Source organism: Diadema antillarum, unplaced genomic scaffold (genome assembly GCF_040938485.1).
Source record: "Diadema antillarum isolate AM-2024a unplaced genomic scaffold, OU_Dant_1.0 seq00000300_RagTag, whole genome shotgun sequence".
In the NCBI taxonomy this organism is placed as follows: domain Eukaryota; kingdom Metazoa; phylum Echinodermata; class Echinoidea; order Diadematoida; family Diadematidae; genus Diadema; species Diadema antillarum.
The window spans coordinates 1,196,983-1,215,873 of NW_027271323.1; the positions used below are offsets into that span (position 1 = coordinate 1,196,983).

The following is an 18,891-nucleotide window of genomic DNA, read 5'->3' on the forward strand; positions in this document are numbered from 1 at the left end:
CACCTTACATTATAGGAATTTATGATTGTTTACCATTCAATCATGTACTATGCACATGTTTGAATTTAGATATCATACATACAGACAGCAAAAGCTATGTTCAGCCATAAGCTTTTGCATATGAAGCCCTTCATCCCCGAAAATGGAATCACAATCACAGTGACAAATAGATAAATAAATAAATACATGCATACATACATAGGACCTACAGTGAATCTTGTATTTTCCTCTCTGCTAATTTGTGCTAACACTTCTTCATTCATTCACATACTCTCATAATTCTATACAAAGAGAGAAAAAAAAAGCATCAACCAAGGAAAACACACACATCATTGTTGTTTCAGGAGTCCTGCTTGAAGGAACACAACTGCACAACAATTGTAATTGTAGACTTTGTTACCTTCACAGACAGGAGGTTGGTTGGTCCATCTCCCAGACAGTCCATCTCTCTGGCAGGTGGTGGTATCTGGCCCCTGGAGACGGTAACCAAGGCTACAGCTGAAGGTGCAGGTCGATCCCCTCAGGTTGCCATGGGGACAACTAGCCAGCAGACCGGGTGAGATGGGGATAGTGGAGCAGTGGATGACTTCAAGTTGGGAAAAAAATATTGTGATAACAATTATCGGAAAGACTGGAAAGTGAAAATGAAAGTGACAGCACAGACCTCAGCTGGGCAGCTCAGTTACATTATGTCATGCAATTAAAGTAGCAATTTTTGCATGAACCTTTGGAACTTTTACCACTCTAGACAGCCAAGACCACGAGTACTGGCCAGGTTTCGGTTTATCTATTCAAGGAGGTATTACTTCCTTCTTGATCTGTCATAGCTTTTATGTAAAGGCCTTGTAACTTGTGAGCCTATATTCTACACCACATGTTTTATGTGAGACATAATGGCGAGGCAAAGGGGTGAAAGTGCAAGAGAATTCCATAGATCTACACTGTACCACTCAGCTGCGTGTTCACTCCTTTGCCTTGTCGTTTTTATCAATTGGTGCAAGTTAGTCTTGAGTAAGTGGCACAGAAAACCTAAGCCACTAAGACTGGCAATATCTTACAGTGCTACAGAACTTGTTGCATGTTTGTCCTCTACCTTAACCATGTACTCATAGCTTTTTTTTTTTGAGGATCGAAAGGGTAGGAAACTACATCATACTGATGAGGGATCCTTTAAATGCATCTGAATCCAGATGTAGTATTCATTATCTTCTCGACATCGCCTTTTTATTACTTTCGTTTGACTGTTTGACAAGACAAATACTATATTGTAATACAGAAATTGGTACTAAAGTCTTCTAGAGCACAGCTAAAGATGAGATCAATTCCCCTGAATACACGTTTTATGTATGTACATCTTCTTTGCAGGACGGTGAATTAAGGGAGGCACAGAGCTAGTAGTAATCAGATATTATCTACAAAAATCTAGAACACAGATAGATATTCATTTTCTGCTACACAGCTGATTTCTTTTTTCTGCCCATGACATGCTTGTGTTTTGTGGTTGAGCTTTTTATGTAATTAATTCAATTCAATCCAATTCCTACCTTGTATTGTGACTGTAAATACACATGTACCCTCATTCCCGTTCTCATCTTGAGCAGTGTATGTGATGACATAATGCCCCTGAGGCAATCTTGACCCCGGGGTGGGGCCATCATGCCTAACATCTGTAATGCTGCTGCCTGAATTGTCAATGGCTGTGGGTGGGGTCCATGAGGCCACCCCTGTCTCCTGCCTGTCCGCAGCATACAAGATCTGTGACGGCGGGCAGTTTTCAAAGCTGGGAGCAGAAGTGTCTGCGCAGTTTGAGGGTGGGGAAAAGGGAAATGAAGAGTAAGAGATGTTAAGGAATTATCAAGGATGAGAACAAGATAAAGAGGAGCAACAAGAGGGGGGGGGGGGGGGAGTGGTTAAAAGGGCATTGTACCGGTTTCTTATTTTTTTATATGTTGTTCTTTTAATTCTAAAAGACCCAGCGGTGCAAAAAGAATCAAAATTTCATAACGACTTAGTCCGTAATTTCATGTCGAAAATGGAAATTTTTTGGCGAGAATTATGCTAATGAGCTGACGAGCCCAGATGTCGTGATGTCACAGGTGCCAAATGTTTCACTGATTACAAGCCCTCGCATACGCGTGCGTTAAATCGTGCCGAGTAGCAGACGACGCTTAGGCCCAATTTAGCTAGCAGGCGGCACTTGTGTACTGTCCTATCCATGCAGCTGTCTCAAATTTCGTTGAACTAAATCGCACCAAAATTACAGGATATACTTCTAAGCATATTTCAAAATACCGTATTATATTTGAACGAAATCGGTAATCGAGAAGTATCAATATTGATGCCGAATTTCAAGTTGTCACTAAAAAAAACCTCACACTTCGCGAGAGATCTTGGTAAACGCGATATGCACAATCTAGAACTGAAGTTAGCCGACTAGTGCTGTGCGAACGGGGAATTTACGCGGGAACTAAATTTAAAAATGTCATGATTTTAGCGATTTGTGTGATTTACGAACTTTATTTTTCATTCAACTTAGCTCAAACAATTTATAAATTGATTTCTTGCTCCCGATTACTTGAAAGATTTGTCTCATGAGGCTAACTTCAGTCTGTGCGTGCGCAGGCAAGTAGGGCCACTACGCCGGCCGCGATCACTCTTATTTAGTCGTACAGAGCAGATTGTTTTTAGCGACGACAGGAAAGTCAACAACTTCACTTACGCTTCTCAACTTGCGATTTGGTTCCAATTAGCGTGAGCAAGTGGACAGGAGTCATAAAATACTTCTTGTGATTTTGGTGCAATTTGGTTGGGTGAATTTTGAGATATCTACATGGATACGGAAGGACTCTAGCACTAAGCCTACACCAGCGCATGGATCGCGAGGCAGTGGCACTGTTTGTATCTACGTGGTCGGGCCACTCTTCCGAGGTATGGGTCCTACTAAAACTAGATCTAAGTTAGTCCTTGGTGTTAATACGACCACCATGAGATTTATCTCGACCACAAAAACATTGAAAATCCATAAAGCAGATACATTACTTGCAAAATTCAGCACAGAAACAACAGGGCCTGCAGCACAAGGGCCTCTAGCGGCAACGCTAGACCTTGGAGTCTGGACTTTCGTCTGGACTTTCTTCAAGTTCTGGCAGCAGGGCCATTTGGGGTATGTATTGCATACAAGACGTTTACTACGCTGTGCCTATTATTAGCGCTGTGCACGTACAGCTAGCTGTCGACGGAGCGGCGAGTAGAGTCTTCTCGGTCCTTGACTGCTCACTAGTCCTAATCCTAGTTCTAGTCTAGAGTCTATATGTACTGAGTGCCGTTTTCTTCTAACTAGGCGTAAACCGTGATTGCCGTTGACTATTTTTTGGATTTAGATTTTAAGAATCACTCAGTCCTCATCTTCGTTAGATAGTTTGAACTGTGATGTCGAACCATTATCGCTCATCATCAATGCATAGTTAGTGCAACGTTACTTTTTTTACACATAGTTTTCTATGGGCAGCACGTTCGGACAATGATGCCAATTTCATTTTGCATATCTGGAATATTCCCCACAAATTTGGTCTAAATAAAAAGCTTTGGAAGAGATTCCTTTTAAAAATTAATAAATATTGTTTAACATGTTTATTTCAGCTCCATATTGCAATTTTACTAAATAACAGTATTTGCAGTACTTCGTATGAGATTTCATCAGTAAATTGACATGTGTAGAACCTTTCTAGTTCGTTTTGCTAAATTCGGAGGTTGGCACCTGTGACGTATGCAAAATTGTGTGGATCGTTCCTTGGCTTGCTCGTTTTCATTGTTTTCAAAAAATCATTACAGGCTTATCCTGGGTTTTAGAATCCTCTCTTTCCAGTTGTAGGCATCAAAAAATGTAGATTAGAATTACCAGACAAGTAGAAAATGTCAGTACAGGTTTCTTTTAAGGGATGCGGAAAGGGTATTTGGGGAGGGAAGGAAAGGGTATTGGGGGAGAGGGGGAAGTGGACAGGAAGATAGCGTGGGATTCGGGCAGAGAAAGGAGTGAGAGCTAGGGCAACAGCCTGAGAGGGAGAGGATGAAAAGTTTGGAGAAAGAAGAAGAGGGCATGGGGAACATGAAGAGGAGGTTGAGGGGGAGGATGCAGGGAGATGATTAGCAACTGCCAGTAGAGGGGGAACTCAAATAAGTGGGGAAGTGGGAGCAAATGAAAGGCGAAGCAATAATGTGACAGATAAAATTATCATTTTGGTAGATAGGAGAAGGAAATGAGATTGAGGAACAGGAGGAGAAGGAGGAGGACAAAGAAGAAGAGGATTGAGGAGGAGGAGGAGGAGGAGGAGGATGAGGAGGAGGAGGAGGAACAGGAGGAGGAGGAGCATGGGGAAAGCAGAAGATGCGAAAAAATGAAAAGAACTCAACAAGATGGACAACTTAGATTGAGACAGAGAGGATATGGAAAACATAAATCAGAAGGGGAAAGGAAAACAAATATTACAGTATTAATAAGAAACTGTAAGCAATTAATAGGCCGATTTGATCTTTTTTGATAGAAACAAAGCAAGAAAATGGATCACTGCAATGGCAATAACCATCTTCTACATTACTTATGAGATTGACTGCCAGAATGAGGCTCATATATATCATATGTATTGCTGTCAAAACAATCTAAATCAAAATTTCTGCATATATGACTAAAATCACACACACACACACACACACACACACAAAATTACTGTCCCATATGAAAGACACCACATCTTTGATACCTTAGTTACCATGGTTACAGGTGTGGTAGGATGTCCTTTCAACTAAATTCTGAGAAAGTATTTCTTATTTTCTCTCTGCAACATGTTCCAAGCAAGGACAGACCTGCCTTTAATTGACTGAAATCGTACAACTTTAAGTTGTCAATATGCCATCATCATGGTATCATAACAATTATCATGATGTCGTGGTACCTGTCCATGTCAATTCAACTTCACATCCCAATCGGCTGTATGAATACTGTAAAAGAAAACCTTTTTTTGTGTGTGTGTGAGGGCAAGAGTGAAACACAGTGCAATATGTGTATTCCGTCAGTTTGCAGAATGAGAAGGGAACATAAACAGAATACTTGGTAGCAATTCCCGACTACTGTACTAATTTAAAAAGAAGGTGAAAAAAAGTCTCAGATAGAGTTACGTATGATGACCTTGTGATGTCAGAAGATACAAGGTTTCACCAACAAGGGGCTTGATATCGCCTGAGGAGGTTATTTTTACCTCCTTGACATCGCTTACCTTCGCAGGTCGGCAGTGATCCCGTCCAGCCGCTCGCTGTGCACACTCTGTCCCTGGTCTGGCCCGGTGGAATGCTGTAGCCGCTGTCACATGTGTACGAGCACACGCTCTGGAAGACGTTTCGATTCGTGCATGTGACTTGACCATTTTCAGGGGGCGAGGTCACCACTGTCGCTGGGCAGGTCAATTCTAGGCCAGTCAGTGAGGAAAACAAATAATTGGAGAGATGTTAAAACAATGTCGGAACAAAGCATCATAAAAGCCCATGCCATTAGTGCAGCCTGAGTTTGGCTCTGATCCGTGGTCCCGCTAGCTATATATCCAGGTAGGATCCAGGATCGACGACGCGTCGTGTATGTGTCGCTAACAAGATTAGATCCCCCCGCACCGTATTCGTGCGTGCCCACCGGCTGCGGCGGCGGCGCTCGGGGCGGCAGTTGCATACGGTGTATGCAGCAGTATCCTTCCTCCAAGAATCCAGCAGCAGTACATCATGAGAACAGGCACCTCCCAGTGGTTGCTATGGTAACTCAGATGTACGACCAGCATCCTATCTTATTTAAAGTGGGGCTTGCGACAAGAGCCAAAGATCCCACTGTGACACCTGTTCATGGATCGTACTATCATGGGGATATACAACATACAATAGTTCCTTAAAATTCGAGGAGAAAGTAAGTTTTATCAAGCATCATAGAGTTAAAATGATTATCCTAGATTTCTCCGGAACAGGTAACTATAGCTGCCAAATCATGGACCCTAATATCATCCTTATTTACAAAGAGTATCACATATAAAATGCTCCATAATTTCTGATGTTGATGTTTATATTTTATCTTCGTTGCAGACATTTCAGTAACTCTATATAGACGACATGAATTTGAATGTAATGTATCATTTTGTACTTTGATATGTTGTGTATTTTCTTTGTTTGTTTATATGGTTTTTATGAAATATTGAATATATAATTCCAATCCAATCCAATCCAAAAGAACCGACAGAACAATAATTTTGTGGGGCGATGACAACATCAACTGATTTGCACAATTGATATGAGGTCATTACACTTCATGAAAAAAAAAAAAATCCACTGACATTCACTCTATGCATTTCTTTTTAAACTCTTTTGCTGCTTGGCTTCCTAGTCGGTTTTTCCAGATTTAACTTGATCACATTAATTTAACTCCAGAAAAGTAACATTATAGCTTCTTTTATCTCGTCCACGGATTACGCGAATTTCAATTGCATATCGGATTAAACTGTTCATAGTGATCAGACCTTCTGGAGGAAGTAGACTACCGACAAGGAAAAGAAGAATTTAGGAAGAAGAAGAAGAAGAAGAAGAAGAAGATCCGATGCTTGACACATGGCGAATAATTTTGTACCAAAACACGCGCATGAAAATGCGACTATTTCGCGCTTGTTTGTTTGTTTTCTGTTAACTAATCTGAAACCATGAATTTGATTTAAGTTATATAGGCCTACCCTTGTGAAATCGGACCAAACTGTTTTCCTACCTACGCAGCGAGGAGGGGAGCCAACCCAGGCCGCGGTTCCGCTCCTCTCGACACACGATCGTTTCTTGACACCGCCCTCTAGAGTGTAGCCTTGAAAACAGGTATAAGTGCAAGATGATCCGACCAGGTTTCCCTCAGTACACGACACATAACTGTTCGGTGGCGGGGACAGCGTAGCACACTTGATCACTAAAGGGTTACAAAAACAAATAAACAAACAAACAAACAAACAACTTCGTATAAGATGGTAAACAAACGGACAGACCATACAACAATACAGACAAATAAATATACCAAGGAGCACGATTAATAATAATGGACCAGACGTAGGCCCTATAAATAACGTTTAGTTGTCAGAAATGTATATGTCGGTCTTCATTATCATTCTTCATGGAAACAGATTAAGATACTGGGTGTCGGTCACTCTCGAAAAACCACAAAGTCGCAGTTCATTTTTTGATCGCATCAATCTGGCAGAATTATTTATTTACGCATTATGGCCCTTCCATGCAATATTATAATTGCGATAACAGGATAGAGACAGGTTCACTATGAAGCTTCTCAGAAACAGGGAATGTTTGATTTTGTTTTTGTTTTTGTTTTTGTACACCTTCGACATTTTGACCTAAGGATATTAATCAGGAGCCCCCACCCCACCCCCCCCCCCCGAAAAAAAGAAAGAAAGATGAAATCCTTCCAAATGCATTTAAGTAGGTATGTCGGTGCATGAATATGACGGCAATGTGCAATCATAGTACGGTATGGTATACTTACGGGTTATAGAAAATTTGATTTCGCAGTAACTGTAATTTGGGACGGTGTCCCTTGCTTGATACGTTATCACGTGATCACCCTCCGAGAACAACGAATTGGGCGGAAGGCCGTATCGACTATAACACAGAACAAAATAAATTCAATTCAATTCATTTATTTTCATTCTTCTTTTTCCAACAAAACATAACACAGAATAAATCAGGAATTATATCATAAGCATATACCACATTCGACTTTGCAAAGGATAAATACAGATAAAGATATGCATGCATACTGGCAAAAAATACAAAGTTGGTTATGCTTCAGTTGAGAAAAAAAAGAATTGACAGATCAAAAAAGCAAGCTTGTATATTGTGAACCACTCAATACATATGCATGATAATTATTGTGAACCACTCAACGAAACAAATTAACAGCAAAACAACTAAAAAGAGTAACTCGTGATAACTCTCATATTACTACAGGTTATATAATATGTGTTGTGGTAGTGTAATATCACATGGGGATACGGGAGGGGGCTGGGCTGCAATATACTCATACTTTTGGCTCGAAGGGGAAAATTAATGTGAGTCCAATACACAACCACGAGCAATATTCAATTATAGATCATATTCAATTATAAGTGTACCCAATTGTATGAGGCTATAATATGGCTATTGATACGCTATAGTAACTAAGTCAACATGACAAGTGTATTATTCAAAATCACGTTCGCTTTCGAGTTCAGTTTAGGATGAAGGGCCTCACACATTTGGATCCGAATTAGGTGAAAATGTCTAAATTCTGAATTAGTCTGAAACAATGACACAAGTTGTATATCCACCGCTGTTTATGCATGTCGCCAAAGGGCATAACATAATTATTATGGTACAACGTAACTATTAGCAGTTTTTTTAATGCGCATATTTTCTTAATTTTCTTTTTTTCAATTTTAGAAACGTCATTCTGATTTTGAGGTTCCTTGCAATGCCTCATAAAGTTACCTTGGAATCTCTTTAATTTGAGAACATCTCTCTGTTGCAGGTGAGTTTGTTATTCATTTTATAACAGATTCCCAAAACTAAATCAACATGAATTCATTTTCCCTTTCGATTACCACTCTGTCGGTCATTTTTTTATGTCAGAAGTCCATTCAGTCATACAGATTCAGAAGGCACTGCGATATTGGGTCATACTGGCCGTCAAAAATGCAAGGCAATAATAAATAATCTTTCTCATGATCATTTCCCAAAGAGATGCGTTTTGAACAATGAGATAAGCAGTACAGCAGAGCAGGAAAGATGAACAATGTTTCATGTTGGTATTCGAGGAGTAAATAATAATGATGAAAAGAAGATACTTCCATCTTCACATAGGGGCCTACTTTATATTTAGCGGTATATTTTGTATGTATGTATGAATATATATATATATATATATATATATATATATATATATATATATATATATATATAGTGCGATGATGCTGATACTCGTACCGTACGCCTCTGTCATCTGTCATGATCACTCTCATCCCGCCACAAGACAGCCTAAAGACACCCAAGTAATTAACACGTCTGCTTAGCAGGTAATCATATTATTAAGTTTATTTATGATATGTGTTTGATATTTTTTATTGTATGATATGTCTGCATGATACTCATTATATATTACTTTACAGTTATACATTGTTGAATGCTTCACAATTGCCAAAAATGTTGCCAAGTATGCTATGAAGCTGTTAACTCATGCTGAACTTGTATTTAGTGTATTATGTTCATGACTCCAGATCTGTTATGCTTAAAACATTATATTTCATTTCATAAACAGATAATAAAGCTGAGGAAGACCAAGGTCGAAAGCTTCGTAACAGCCGGCTTCATGTGACATCCTTTGTCATCTGCATTGTCTCGACTATATATATATATATATATGTGTGTGTGTGTGTGTGTGTGTGTGTGTGTGTGTGTGTGTGGGTGTGTTTGTGTGTGTTTTGGGGGGAGTACTGTATACTGGTCAAAGACCAATCAGACGGAATACTTGTATATAGTTCTACTACGGACGGGAGGTGAGAGATTATGGAAGGAACCATTCAAAATCCACGGATGGGAGACTCTGGCCGTGGCCATCTCTAAAGACTTCTTACTCAACAGTGACAGGCGGTGACTGCGCGTCCGTGGCTGTAGGCACGTTCCACGGCACTCGCATCGGCACCGAAGTGGCCCGGAAGCTCCCAAGCATCACGGGGCATTGCACGTTGAAAACAGGCGGGATCTTTTCTGTTAAAAACAAATCAATATGGGTTTACATTCCATCACATTTAGTGGGTTTTGTTATGACAAGTAGGTCTACACCTTTGACCTATGTATGGCCAAACAATCATACTACCCTGTATCTTGTGTTATATAGAGGCCGTGAAGACTCAGAAATTATACGGTGTCTCGAACACTGCACTGTTGGCGCCATAATTCTACCAAACCTAGTCCTGTCGCATCACTATTTTCCCTATTTACATGTCCACATGTTCTAAAGGGATCATAGTATTTTAAGGTGGGAATCCAACTTCTTGTGAGATGCTTATGACTACAAATGTTAAAAGGCAAACACTCGTCACATTTCTGAGAGGAATTCAAAGTTTAATGGCTGAAAATCGGTTTTGAAATGGCTGACAAATCCCCCCCCCCAAAAAAAAAAAGTAAAACAAAGCGATCCTAATAAAAGGTGGGTCTCACCTTCTTATGATATTAGGATCACTTTGTTTTGGAAATGTCAGCCATTTCAAAACCAATTTTCATCAAATAAACTTTGAATTCCTCTTAGAATTATATGCTCTTTCAAGTTTCATAAGAGGTTTCACATTATCTCCAAAATAAAATCATCATAGACTCTAGCATAAAAAAAAGTTGGAAACCTCAAACCCCATCTCAACTGAAACTGTATTCCTTCCCTTTAAGTATACGACCTATGTATGTCTCCTTTTTTTTCGCACACATACACACACATACACACAGTGTATATATGAAACTACACTCGCCACGTTCTAAATCTAGGAGTTTCCTCTCAGATTTGAAAGGTTCAAGAGCAGCGTCGATCCCAAGTTTGCGTTACACACCCACGCGTCCGGACTTGCATAGACCGAGGATTTAAAGCTAGTAATAACATCTTTATTGCATTGAAGGGAATTGATGTACTTTAATGCCAGATTTGGATATATTTTCAAAAGTGTATAATAAACGTGATATTACATCTGAATGTAATAAAACACTACAAAATGAAATCACATTTTAGAATGGTTCGATTATTTCTCACTCCTCTCTTGCTTTCTAACAATGAAAGATATGATGTCAAAACGAGATTCGATCATCCTCCATATTTTGAGGTCCTGAATAGGGCCACGACTAATGTGGGCACTCCCCCCCCCCCCCCCCCCCCCCCCGCCCCCGGCAATCTTCCTCGCTTCATTCAGGGGGTAATTTTGGTAGCCTAAATTATTATCGTTTGTCAGGCATACCCCAGTAAGAAATTCCCATCAGATTGGAATTGGTCTGTATGGTTTTGTTTGAGATGGGGGATTCAGATTTTGACTTCTTTTTTTTTGCAAGATGATTAGAAACCACTCATGAAATGTAAAAGAGTATACAATTTTATAGGAGGTACTGAAAGTTTACTGAGTATTTAATGAACAACGAACATGACGAAGGAACAATAAAAAAAGTAAGACACCTTTTATTAGGACCTCTTTATTTATGGATATCTCAGCCATTTCAATACAGTTTGCATCAAATTAACTTTGAATTCCTCTTAGAATTGCATGCGTTGTCATATTTTACGAGAAGTTTTTAATTATCTCACCAAAACAAAATGAAAATTGAATCCCGATCTCAACCAAGACTATATAATTTCCTTTACAATAAGGGGTGCTGAATAATAGTGATGACAATAATTGATGCCAAGATGGTAGGCAGTCTTTTTGCTTACGTGGGGGAAAAAACAAACAAACAAAGCAACAGAAGCGAGAATTAACGGGGTCATCCCACTAGACCGGCACCCACGAGTCATACAGCCCATGAGTTCGACATTGAAAACAGGTCCATGAGTCATACAGCTAAGGAGCCATACAACCCATGATTTCGACACAAAAGGCAAACAAAGCCCATGAGTTCGACACTAGGTAAACACAGCCCACGAGTTCGACAAATACAACACGGGGCTTTATGTGTTGGTCTCGTTGTGCCTTATTTGATAGCTTAGTGTCGAACTAATGGGCTGTATGACTCGTGAGCTGTATAAGTTATGTGCTGTATGACTTGTGAGCTGTATAACTCGTGGGCTGTAAGACTCGTGGGCTGTATGACTCGTGGGTGTCGGTCTCGTGACGTGCATCCGAATTAACTTACCAATCACTATAGGAGGAGGAGAGGGGCTTCTTCTTCTTCGTCTCCACCATCCAGACTCTGGGAGAAAACAGCAAAGAAAGAAGGAAAGATGATGAAATAAAGACATAGTGGAAAGACAAAGAAATTAATGAATTAACCTATGAATGCATTACATGATAAATATAAAAACAACGGGTGTATTTTAACAATAAAGACAAGATAAAGAAAATTCCACAAAAAATTACTTTTCTAGCATAATGAAAGAGTACTTGACTATCCGCTTTCAGAAAGCAGGGGGAATAATTGCTATCATTATTATGTCAGTATCAAATTGATGGAATGATTTTCATGAAAAATGCATTTTTGTGGAATTCCCATCATATTTTCCTTATATTGTTGTCCACACATACGTCATAAACTCTAGTAGTCTCCTCATCCAGCGGTTCCAGCACCAAAACTTTAAAAATGCACAACTTTTGCATTGATTGTCCAATTTTCCTCAAACGTTCACTGATACGTTCTATTAATGTTACTGCTTTCATTCTATCCCCATTTCTCTTTTGGTTTGGGTTTCCTTTAAAAATCCCATGATACCTATACATGTCGCTAATGAGACATATAAAACAACTATGAATATGTGATTTTATTGTTCCACATTTCAAACACAAGCATGATACAATCGATTGAACATAAGACAAGTCATAACGCCATATCCATAAGAGAAGACAAGAACATTTTACAAACATGAAAATAATGTGGAGGGCCTGCTAAAAATCAAAGCCTGTATTATAGGTTTCTAGATAAAAATGATGTTGAGCTCTTGGAAAACAAAGAACCTAATAACAAAAACTATGAAAGGAAGGAGTGGGACGTAAAGGAAGTGAGAGCAAAAAGAGCACGAGAAACAAACAAATATCGAAAATACATCAGAACATACCAAGATGGCCACCTGTAATTATGTTTACAAGATTTCTCGTCATCCAAGCAATATAATGATGATGTCATCACAATACGAGTCTGTCACTGACCTGCACATTTTTCACTATAAGGATTCTTTTTTATATGAAATCGAGCATCAAAGCTGGTATTCTCTAGCATCAACATCTTCTTGCGTCCTGACGATCCGCCATTCCGAGGTTATTTCTATTTCCCACAGAAAAAAAAACCCAACTTTTTCTGATAATCATACATTCTTGCAAACGTACGAAAAAATGAAGAGGAACATTAAACAGATAAGATTTCATTTTGTATATTCTTGTTTGATGCCGCAAGCGTCTGATGTAATTTGCATGAAATGTCAAACGTTCAGATTTCATAAATTTTTCATGATGGGCCATTTTCGAAATGTCGGCATGGGGAGGTTGCCAAATCTGGCTCCATCCATGACCATTGAAGAAAACATGACCACGTTTTGATGGCAAAATTGTAAGATGTTTCAGGTTTCTAACATTTTTTTTTTTTTTTGGTGAGATAGTGAGATCGAAACCTCTTATAAGATATGAAAGAGCATGTAATTCTATGAGGAATTCAACGTTTATTATTTTCATGAAAATTGGTTGTGAAATGGCTGAGATATCCAAAAAAAGGGCGATTCTAATAAAGTGTGGGACCCACACTTTATTACGATCCTTTGTTTTACCTTGTTTTTGGATGTTTCAGTCATTCCAAACCCGATTTTCATCAAATAAACTTTGAATTCCTCTCAAAATGGTACGCTCTGTACTATATCATAAGTGTTTTCTTGGTATCTCGCAAAAAGTTAAAAGCCCAATTCTCATCTCCACCAATACTGTACCATCCCTTTAACTGCCTTACAATGCTTATGTTTTGCTCACTCTCTGGTTTGCTAATTATTGCCAGCGATATCAGTTTGAAGTTGATTTCCTCAAAAAACCAAATGGGGTTACATAGATTATAACTACGAACTTTTTCTTTTGTCACGATGATGATGAATAAAACTAAGGTGAAGAGCAAGACGCGAACCCAATCGGGAAAAAATGACTTCCGTAAAGAGGTGCGTTCTTTTGTTTAGTCTCCGTTTTTGTTTTTCCACCATTTCCCCTTCATGAGATTATGTCAAAGCAGAAAAAGAATGGACTTCCAACCTCCGCCCCCTCCTTCCCCCACTGGTATATGTTTGTTTGTTTTGTTTGTTGTTTATTCGTCTGTTTGGATTCACTTTTCTTTCTTTGTTTGTATTGTTTCTATGGCAATCACCTTTAGGAGCTCTTCAACTTTATTTCCAAACCTGTTCGGAAACCTAACCAACCTGCTAGGCCTATGCGTTTCCTATGACCAGAAGGGATTTCCCCTGTAAAAGGCCGCGTGAACCCCCTGGTGTCGTATAGATTGCACGCAAACACGAAAAAAAGGGAAAGAAATGAAAAGGAGTTTGATCTAACAAATAAAGAGGAGAGGTTGTATATGGATCACAGTGACCTGGGTTTTCTCGTGGGGATAAATTAACAGAAGTGTCCCCCTATTATACTTTTCATTTTGACGCTGTTTCCCCTCCCCCTCCCCCTTGATACTGTCGAAGGTATATTAAAGGAATGGTCCAATATTGGTGGAGAAGAGAATTGGGCTTTTAACTTTTTGCGAGATACCAAGAAAACATTATGACACAGTACAGAACATACCATTTTAAGAGGAATTCAAAGTTTATTTGTTGAAAATCGGGTTTGGAATGACTGAAACATCCAAAAACAAAGTAAAACAAAGCGATCGTAAAAGTGTGGGCCCCACACTTTATTAGAATCACTCCTTTTTGGATATATCAGCCATTTCAAAACCAATTTTCATCAAATAAACGTTGAATTCCTCATAGAATTACATGCTCTTTCATATTTCATTAGAGGTTTCTCATTATATAACCAAAAAAAATGTTAGAAACCTGAAATTTAGGTCTTCACCAAAACTATACAATCCCTTTAACTTTCTCTTTAAAAACAAAGGAGCGCACCATAGTCTTCATCGATACACAAAATCCCTGCGGAGTTAGCCGTAGATTATAATCTTCTGCGACCAGGCCGACCACGTTTAGATGAAGATGACAGATTAAAAAAAAAGAATAAGAGAAGTGTCAAGAACTCAATTACCCTCATTGTTATGATATAGCATCAAGTTAAAGGGATCGTATAATTTTGGTGGAGACCTAACTTCAGCTAGGTTTCTAACATTTTGGTGAGATAATGAGAAACCTCTTATGAAATTTGAAAGAACATGCAATTCCAAGAGGAATTCACAATTCATTTTGATGAAAATTAGTCTTGAAATGGCTGTGATATCCAAAACAGAGTGATCATAATAAAAAGTGGGACCTACCTTCCATTACGATCGCTTTGTTTCACTTTGTTTTTGCCTGTTTCAGCCATTCCAAAACCGATTTTCATCAAATAAATTTTGAATTCTTCTTAGAACGGTATGCTTTGTACTATTTTATAAGTGGTGTCTTGGTATCTCGCAAAAGAATAATAAAGCCAAATCCTTATCTCCACCGATACTATACCCTCCCTTCAAAAGGCATTGTGGTTTTTTTCCTTAACGTAATTGTTCCTGCGAGTAAAACGCGATAACGTCCAGCAACACTTGTCTCAAAACCCATCACTGTTCAAGGAGCTACAAGAAAATTTGTTGTACTGTGGCTCCATGCACTTGGAAAACAAAGAACCTAATAACAAAAACTATGAAAGGAAAGAGTGGGAGCTCTTGGAAAACAAAGAACCTAATAACAAAAACTATGAAAGGAAAGAGTGGGACGTAAAGGAAATGAGAGCAAAAAGAGCAAGAAAAACAAACAAATAACGAAAATACATCAGAACATACCAAGATGGCCACCTGTGATTATGTTTACAAGATTTCTCGTCATCCAAGCAATATAATGATGATGTCATCACAATACGAGTCTGTCATTGACCTGCACATTAACTATAAGGATTCTTTTTTTATATGAAATCGAGCATCAAAGCTGGTATTCTCTAGCATCAATATCTTCTTGCGTCCTGACGATCCGCCATTCCGAGGTTATTTCTATATTTCCCACACACACAAAAAAAAAATTTTTCTGATAATCATACATTCTTGCAAACGTAAGAAAAAATGAAGAGGAACATTAAACAGATAGGATTTCATTTTGTATATTCTTGTTTGATGCCGTAATCGTCTGATGTAATTTGCATGAAATGTCAAACGTTCAGATTCCATAACTTTTTCATGATGGGCCATTATCGAAATGTCGGCATGGGGAGGTTGCCAAATCTGGCTCCATCCATGACCATTGAAGGTAACATGACCACGTTGTGATGGCAAAATTGTACAGATGTTGGACATTGAAGAATTAAAGGGATCGTATAGTTTGGGTTGAGACCTAATTTCAGGTTTCTAACATTTTTTTTTTTTTTTTTTGGTGAGATAGTGAGATCGAAACCTCTTATAAGACATGAAAGAGCATGTAATTCTATGAGGAATTCAACGTTTATTATTTTCATGAAAATTGGTTGTGAAATGGCTGAGATATCAAAAAAAGGCGATTCTAATAAAGTGTGGGACCCACACTTTATTACGATCGCTTTGTTTTACCTTGTTTTTGGATGTTTCAGTCATTTCAAACCCGATTTTCATCAAATAAACTTTGAATTCCTGTCAAAATGGTACGCTCTGTACTATAAGTGTTTTCTTGGTATCTCGCAAAAAGTTAAAAGCCCAATTCTCATCTCCACCAATACTGTACCATCCCTTTAACTGCCTTACAATGCTTATGTTTTGCTCACTCTCTGGTTTGCTAATTATTGCCAGCGATATCAGTTTGAAGTTGATTTCCTCAAAAAACCAAATGGGGTTACATAGATTATAACTACGAACTTTTTCTTTTGTCACGATGATGATGAATAAAACTAAGGTAAAGAGCAAGACGCGAACCCAATCGGGAAAAAATGACTTCCGTAAAGAGGTGCGTTCTTTCGTTTAGTCTCCGTTTTTGTTTTTCCACCATTTCCCCTTCATGAGATTATGTCAAAGCACAAAAAGAATGGACTTCCAACCTCCGCCCCCTCCTTCCCCCACTGGTATATGTTTGTTTGTTTTGTTTGTTTTTTATTTGTCTGTTTGGATTCACTTTTCTTTCTTTGTTTGTATTGTTTCTATGGCAATCAGCTTTAGGAGCTCTTCAACTTTATTTCCAAACCTGTTCGGAAACCTAACCAACCTGCTAGGCCTTTACGTTTCCTATGACCAGAAGGGATTTCCCCTGTATAAGGCCGCGTGAACCCCCTGGTGTCGTATAGATTGCACGCAAACACGAAAAAAAAAGGGAAAGAAATGAAAAGGAGTTTGATCTAACAAATAAAGAGGAGAGGTGGTATATGGATCACAGTGACCTGGGTTTTCTCGTGGGGATAAATTAACAGAAGTGTCCCCCTATTATACTTTTCATTTTCGACGCTTTTTCCCCTCCCCCTCCCCCTTGATACTGTCGAAGGTATATTAAAGGAATGGTCCAGTATTGGTGGAGAAGAGAATTGGGCTTTTAACTTTTTGCGAGATACCAAGAAAACATTATGACACAGTACAGAACATACCATTTTAAGAGGAATTCAAAGTTTATTTGATGAAAATCGGGTTTGGAATGACTGAAACATCCAAAAACAAAGTAAAACAAAGCGATCGTAAAAGTGTGGGCCCCACACTTTATTAGAATCACTCCTTTTTGGATATCTCAGCCATTTCAAAACCAATTTTCATCAAATAAACGTTGAATTCCTCATAGAATTACATGCTCTTTCATATTTCATTGGTTTCTCATTATATAACCAAAAAAAATGTTAGAAACCTGAAATTTAGGTCTTCACCAAAACTATACAATCCCTTTAACTTTCTCTTTAAAAACAAAGGAGCGCACCATAGTCTTCATCGATACACAAAATTCCTGCGGAGTTAGCCGTAGATCATAATCTTCTGCGACCAGGCCGACCACGTTTAGATGAAGATGACAGATTAAAAAAAAAAAAGAATAAGAGAAGTGTCAAGAACTCAATTACCCTCATTGTTATGATATAGCATCAAGTTAAAGGGATCGTATAATTTTGGTGGAGACCTAACTTCAGCTAGGTTTCTAACATTTTGGTGAGATAATGAGAAACCTCTTATGAAATTTGAAAGAACATGCAATTCCAAGAGGAATTCACAATTCATTTTGATGAAAATTAGTCTTGAAATGGCTGTGATATCCAAAACAGAGTGATCATAATAAAAAGTGGGACCTACCTTCCATTACGATCGCTTTGTTTCACTTTGTTTTTGCCTGTTTCAGCCATTCCAAAACCGATTTTCATCAAATAAATTTTGAATTCTTCTTAGAACGGTATGCTTTGTACTATTTTATAAGTGGTGTCTTGGTATCTCGCAAAAGAATAATAAAGCCAAATCCTTATCTCCACCGATACTATACCCTCCCTTCAAAAGGCATTGTGGTTTTTTTCCTAAACGTAATTGTTCCTGCGAGTAAAACGCGATAACGTCCAGCAACACTTGTCTCAAAACCCATCACTGTTCAAGGAGCTACAAGAAAATTTGTTGTACTGTGGCTCCATGCACATGTGGATTAAGTGAATGAAGCAATATTAGTTGAACACACCAGTGAAAATTTGAGGAAAATCAGACAATCCGTTGAAAAGTTATGAATTGTTAAAGTTTCTGCACAGTCACTGCTGGGTGAGAGGACTGAGAGTTTATGATGTCACATGCGTAGAACGATATAAGGGAAATATAAAGAGAATTTCACAGAGTTTGTTTTAAAGTATACACATCCCTCAACTTATCACTGACGTATTTTAAGGGTAATATCATTTCCCCTGCCTTCTAAAAGAGGCAAGTGTATGAAATAATTGTAGTGCTCTTTTATTATGCGAGAAAAGAGCAAATGTGTCACATTTTCCCTGTAATCATTTTCTTTATATCGTTATACACATGTGACAATCTGTA

At 38.5% G+C, this 18,891-nt stretch overlaps 1 protein-coding gene across 1 annotated transcript in view; it reads right to left on the bottom strand.

The window, feature by feature from the left end:
* Positions 1–18,891, bottom strand: part of LOC139730271 (uncharacterized) — an 83,369-nt gene that overhangs the window by 58,282 nt on the left and 6,196 nt on the right. Inside the window, exons 2-8 of the mRNA XM_071641150.1 lie at positions 11,935–11,991; positions 9,684–9,816; positions 7,559–7,674; positions 6,785–6,973; positions 5,271–5,459; positions 1,545–1,796; positions 401–586 (exon numbers count right to left, since the gene is read on the bottom strand). Of these exons, the coding sequence (XP_071497251.1) occupies positions 401–586; positions 1,545–1,796; positions 5,271–5,459; positions 6,785–6,973; positions 7,559–7,674; positions 9,684–9,816; positions 11,935–11,991 (1,122 nt within the window). The remainder of the gene's footprint in view (positions 1–400; positions 587–1,544; positions 1,797–5,270; positions 5,460–6,784; positions 6,974–7,558; positions 7,675–9,683; positions 9,817–11,934; positions 11,992–18,891) is intronic.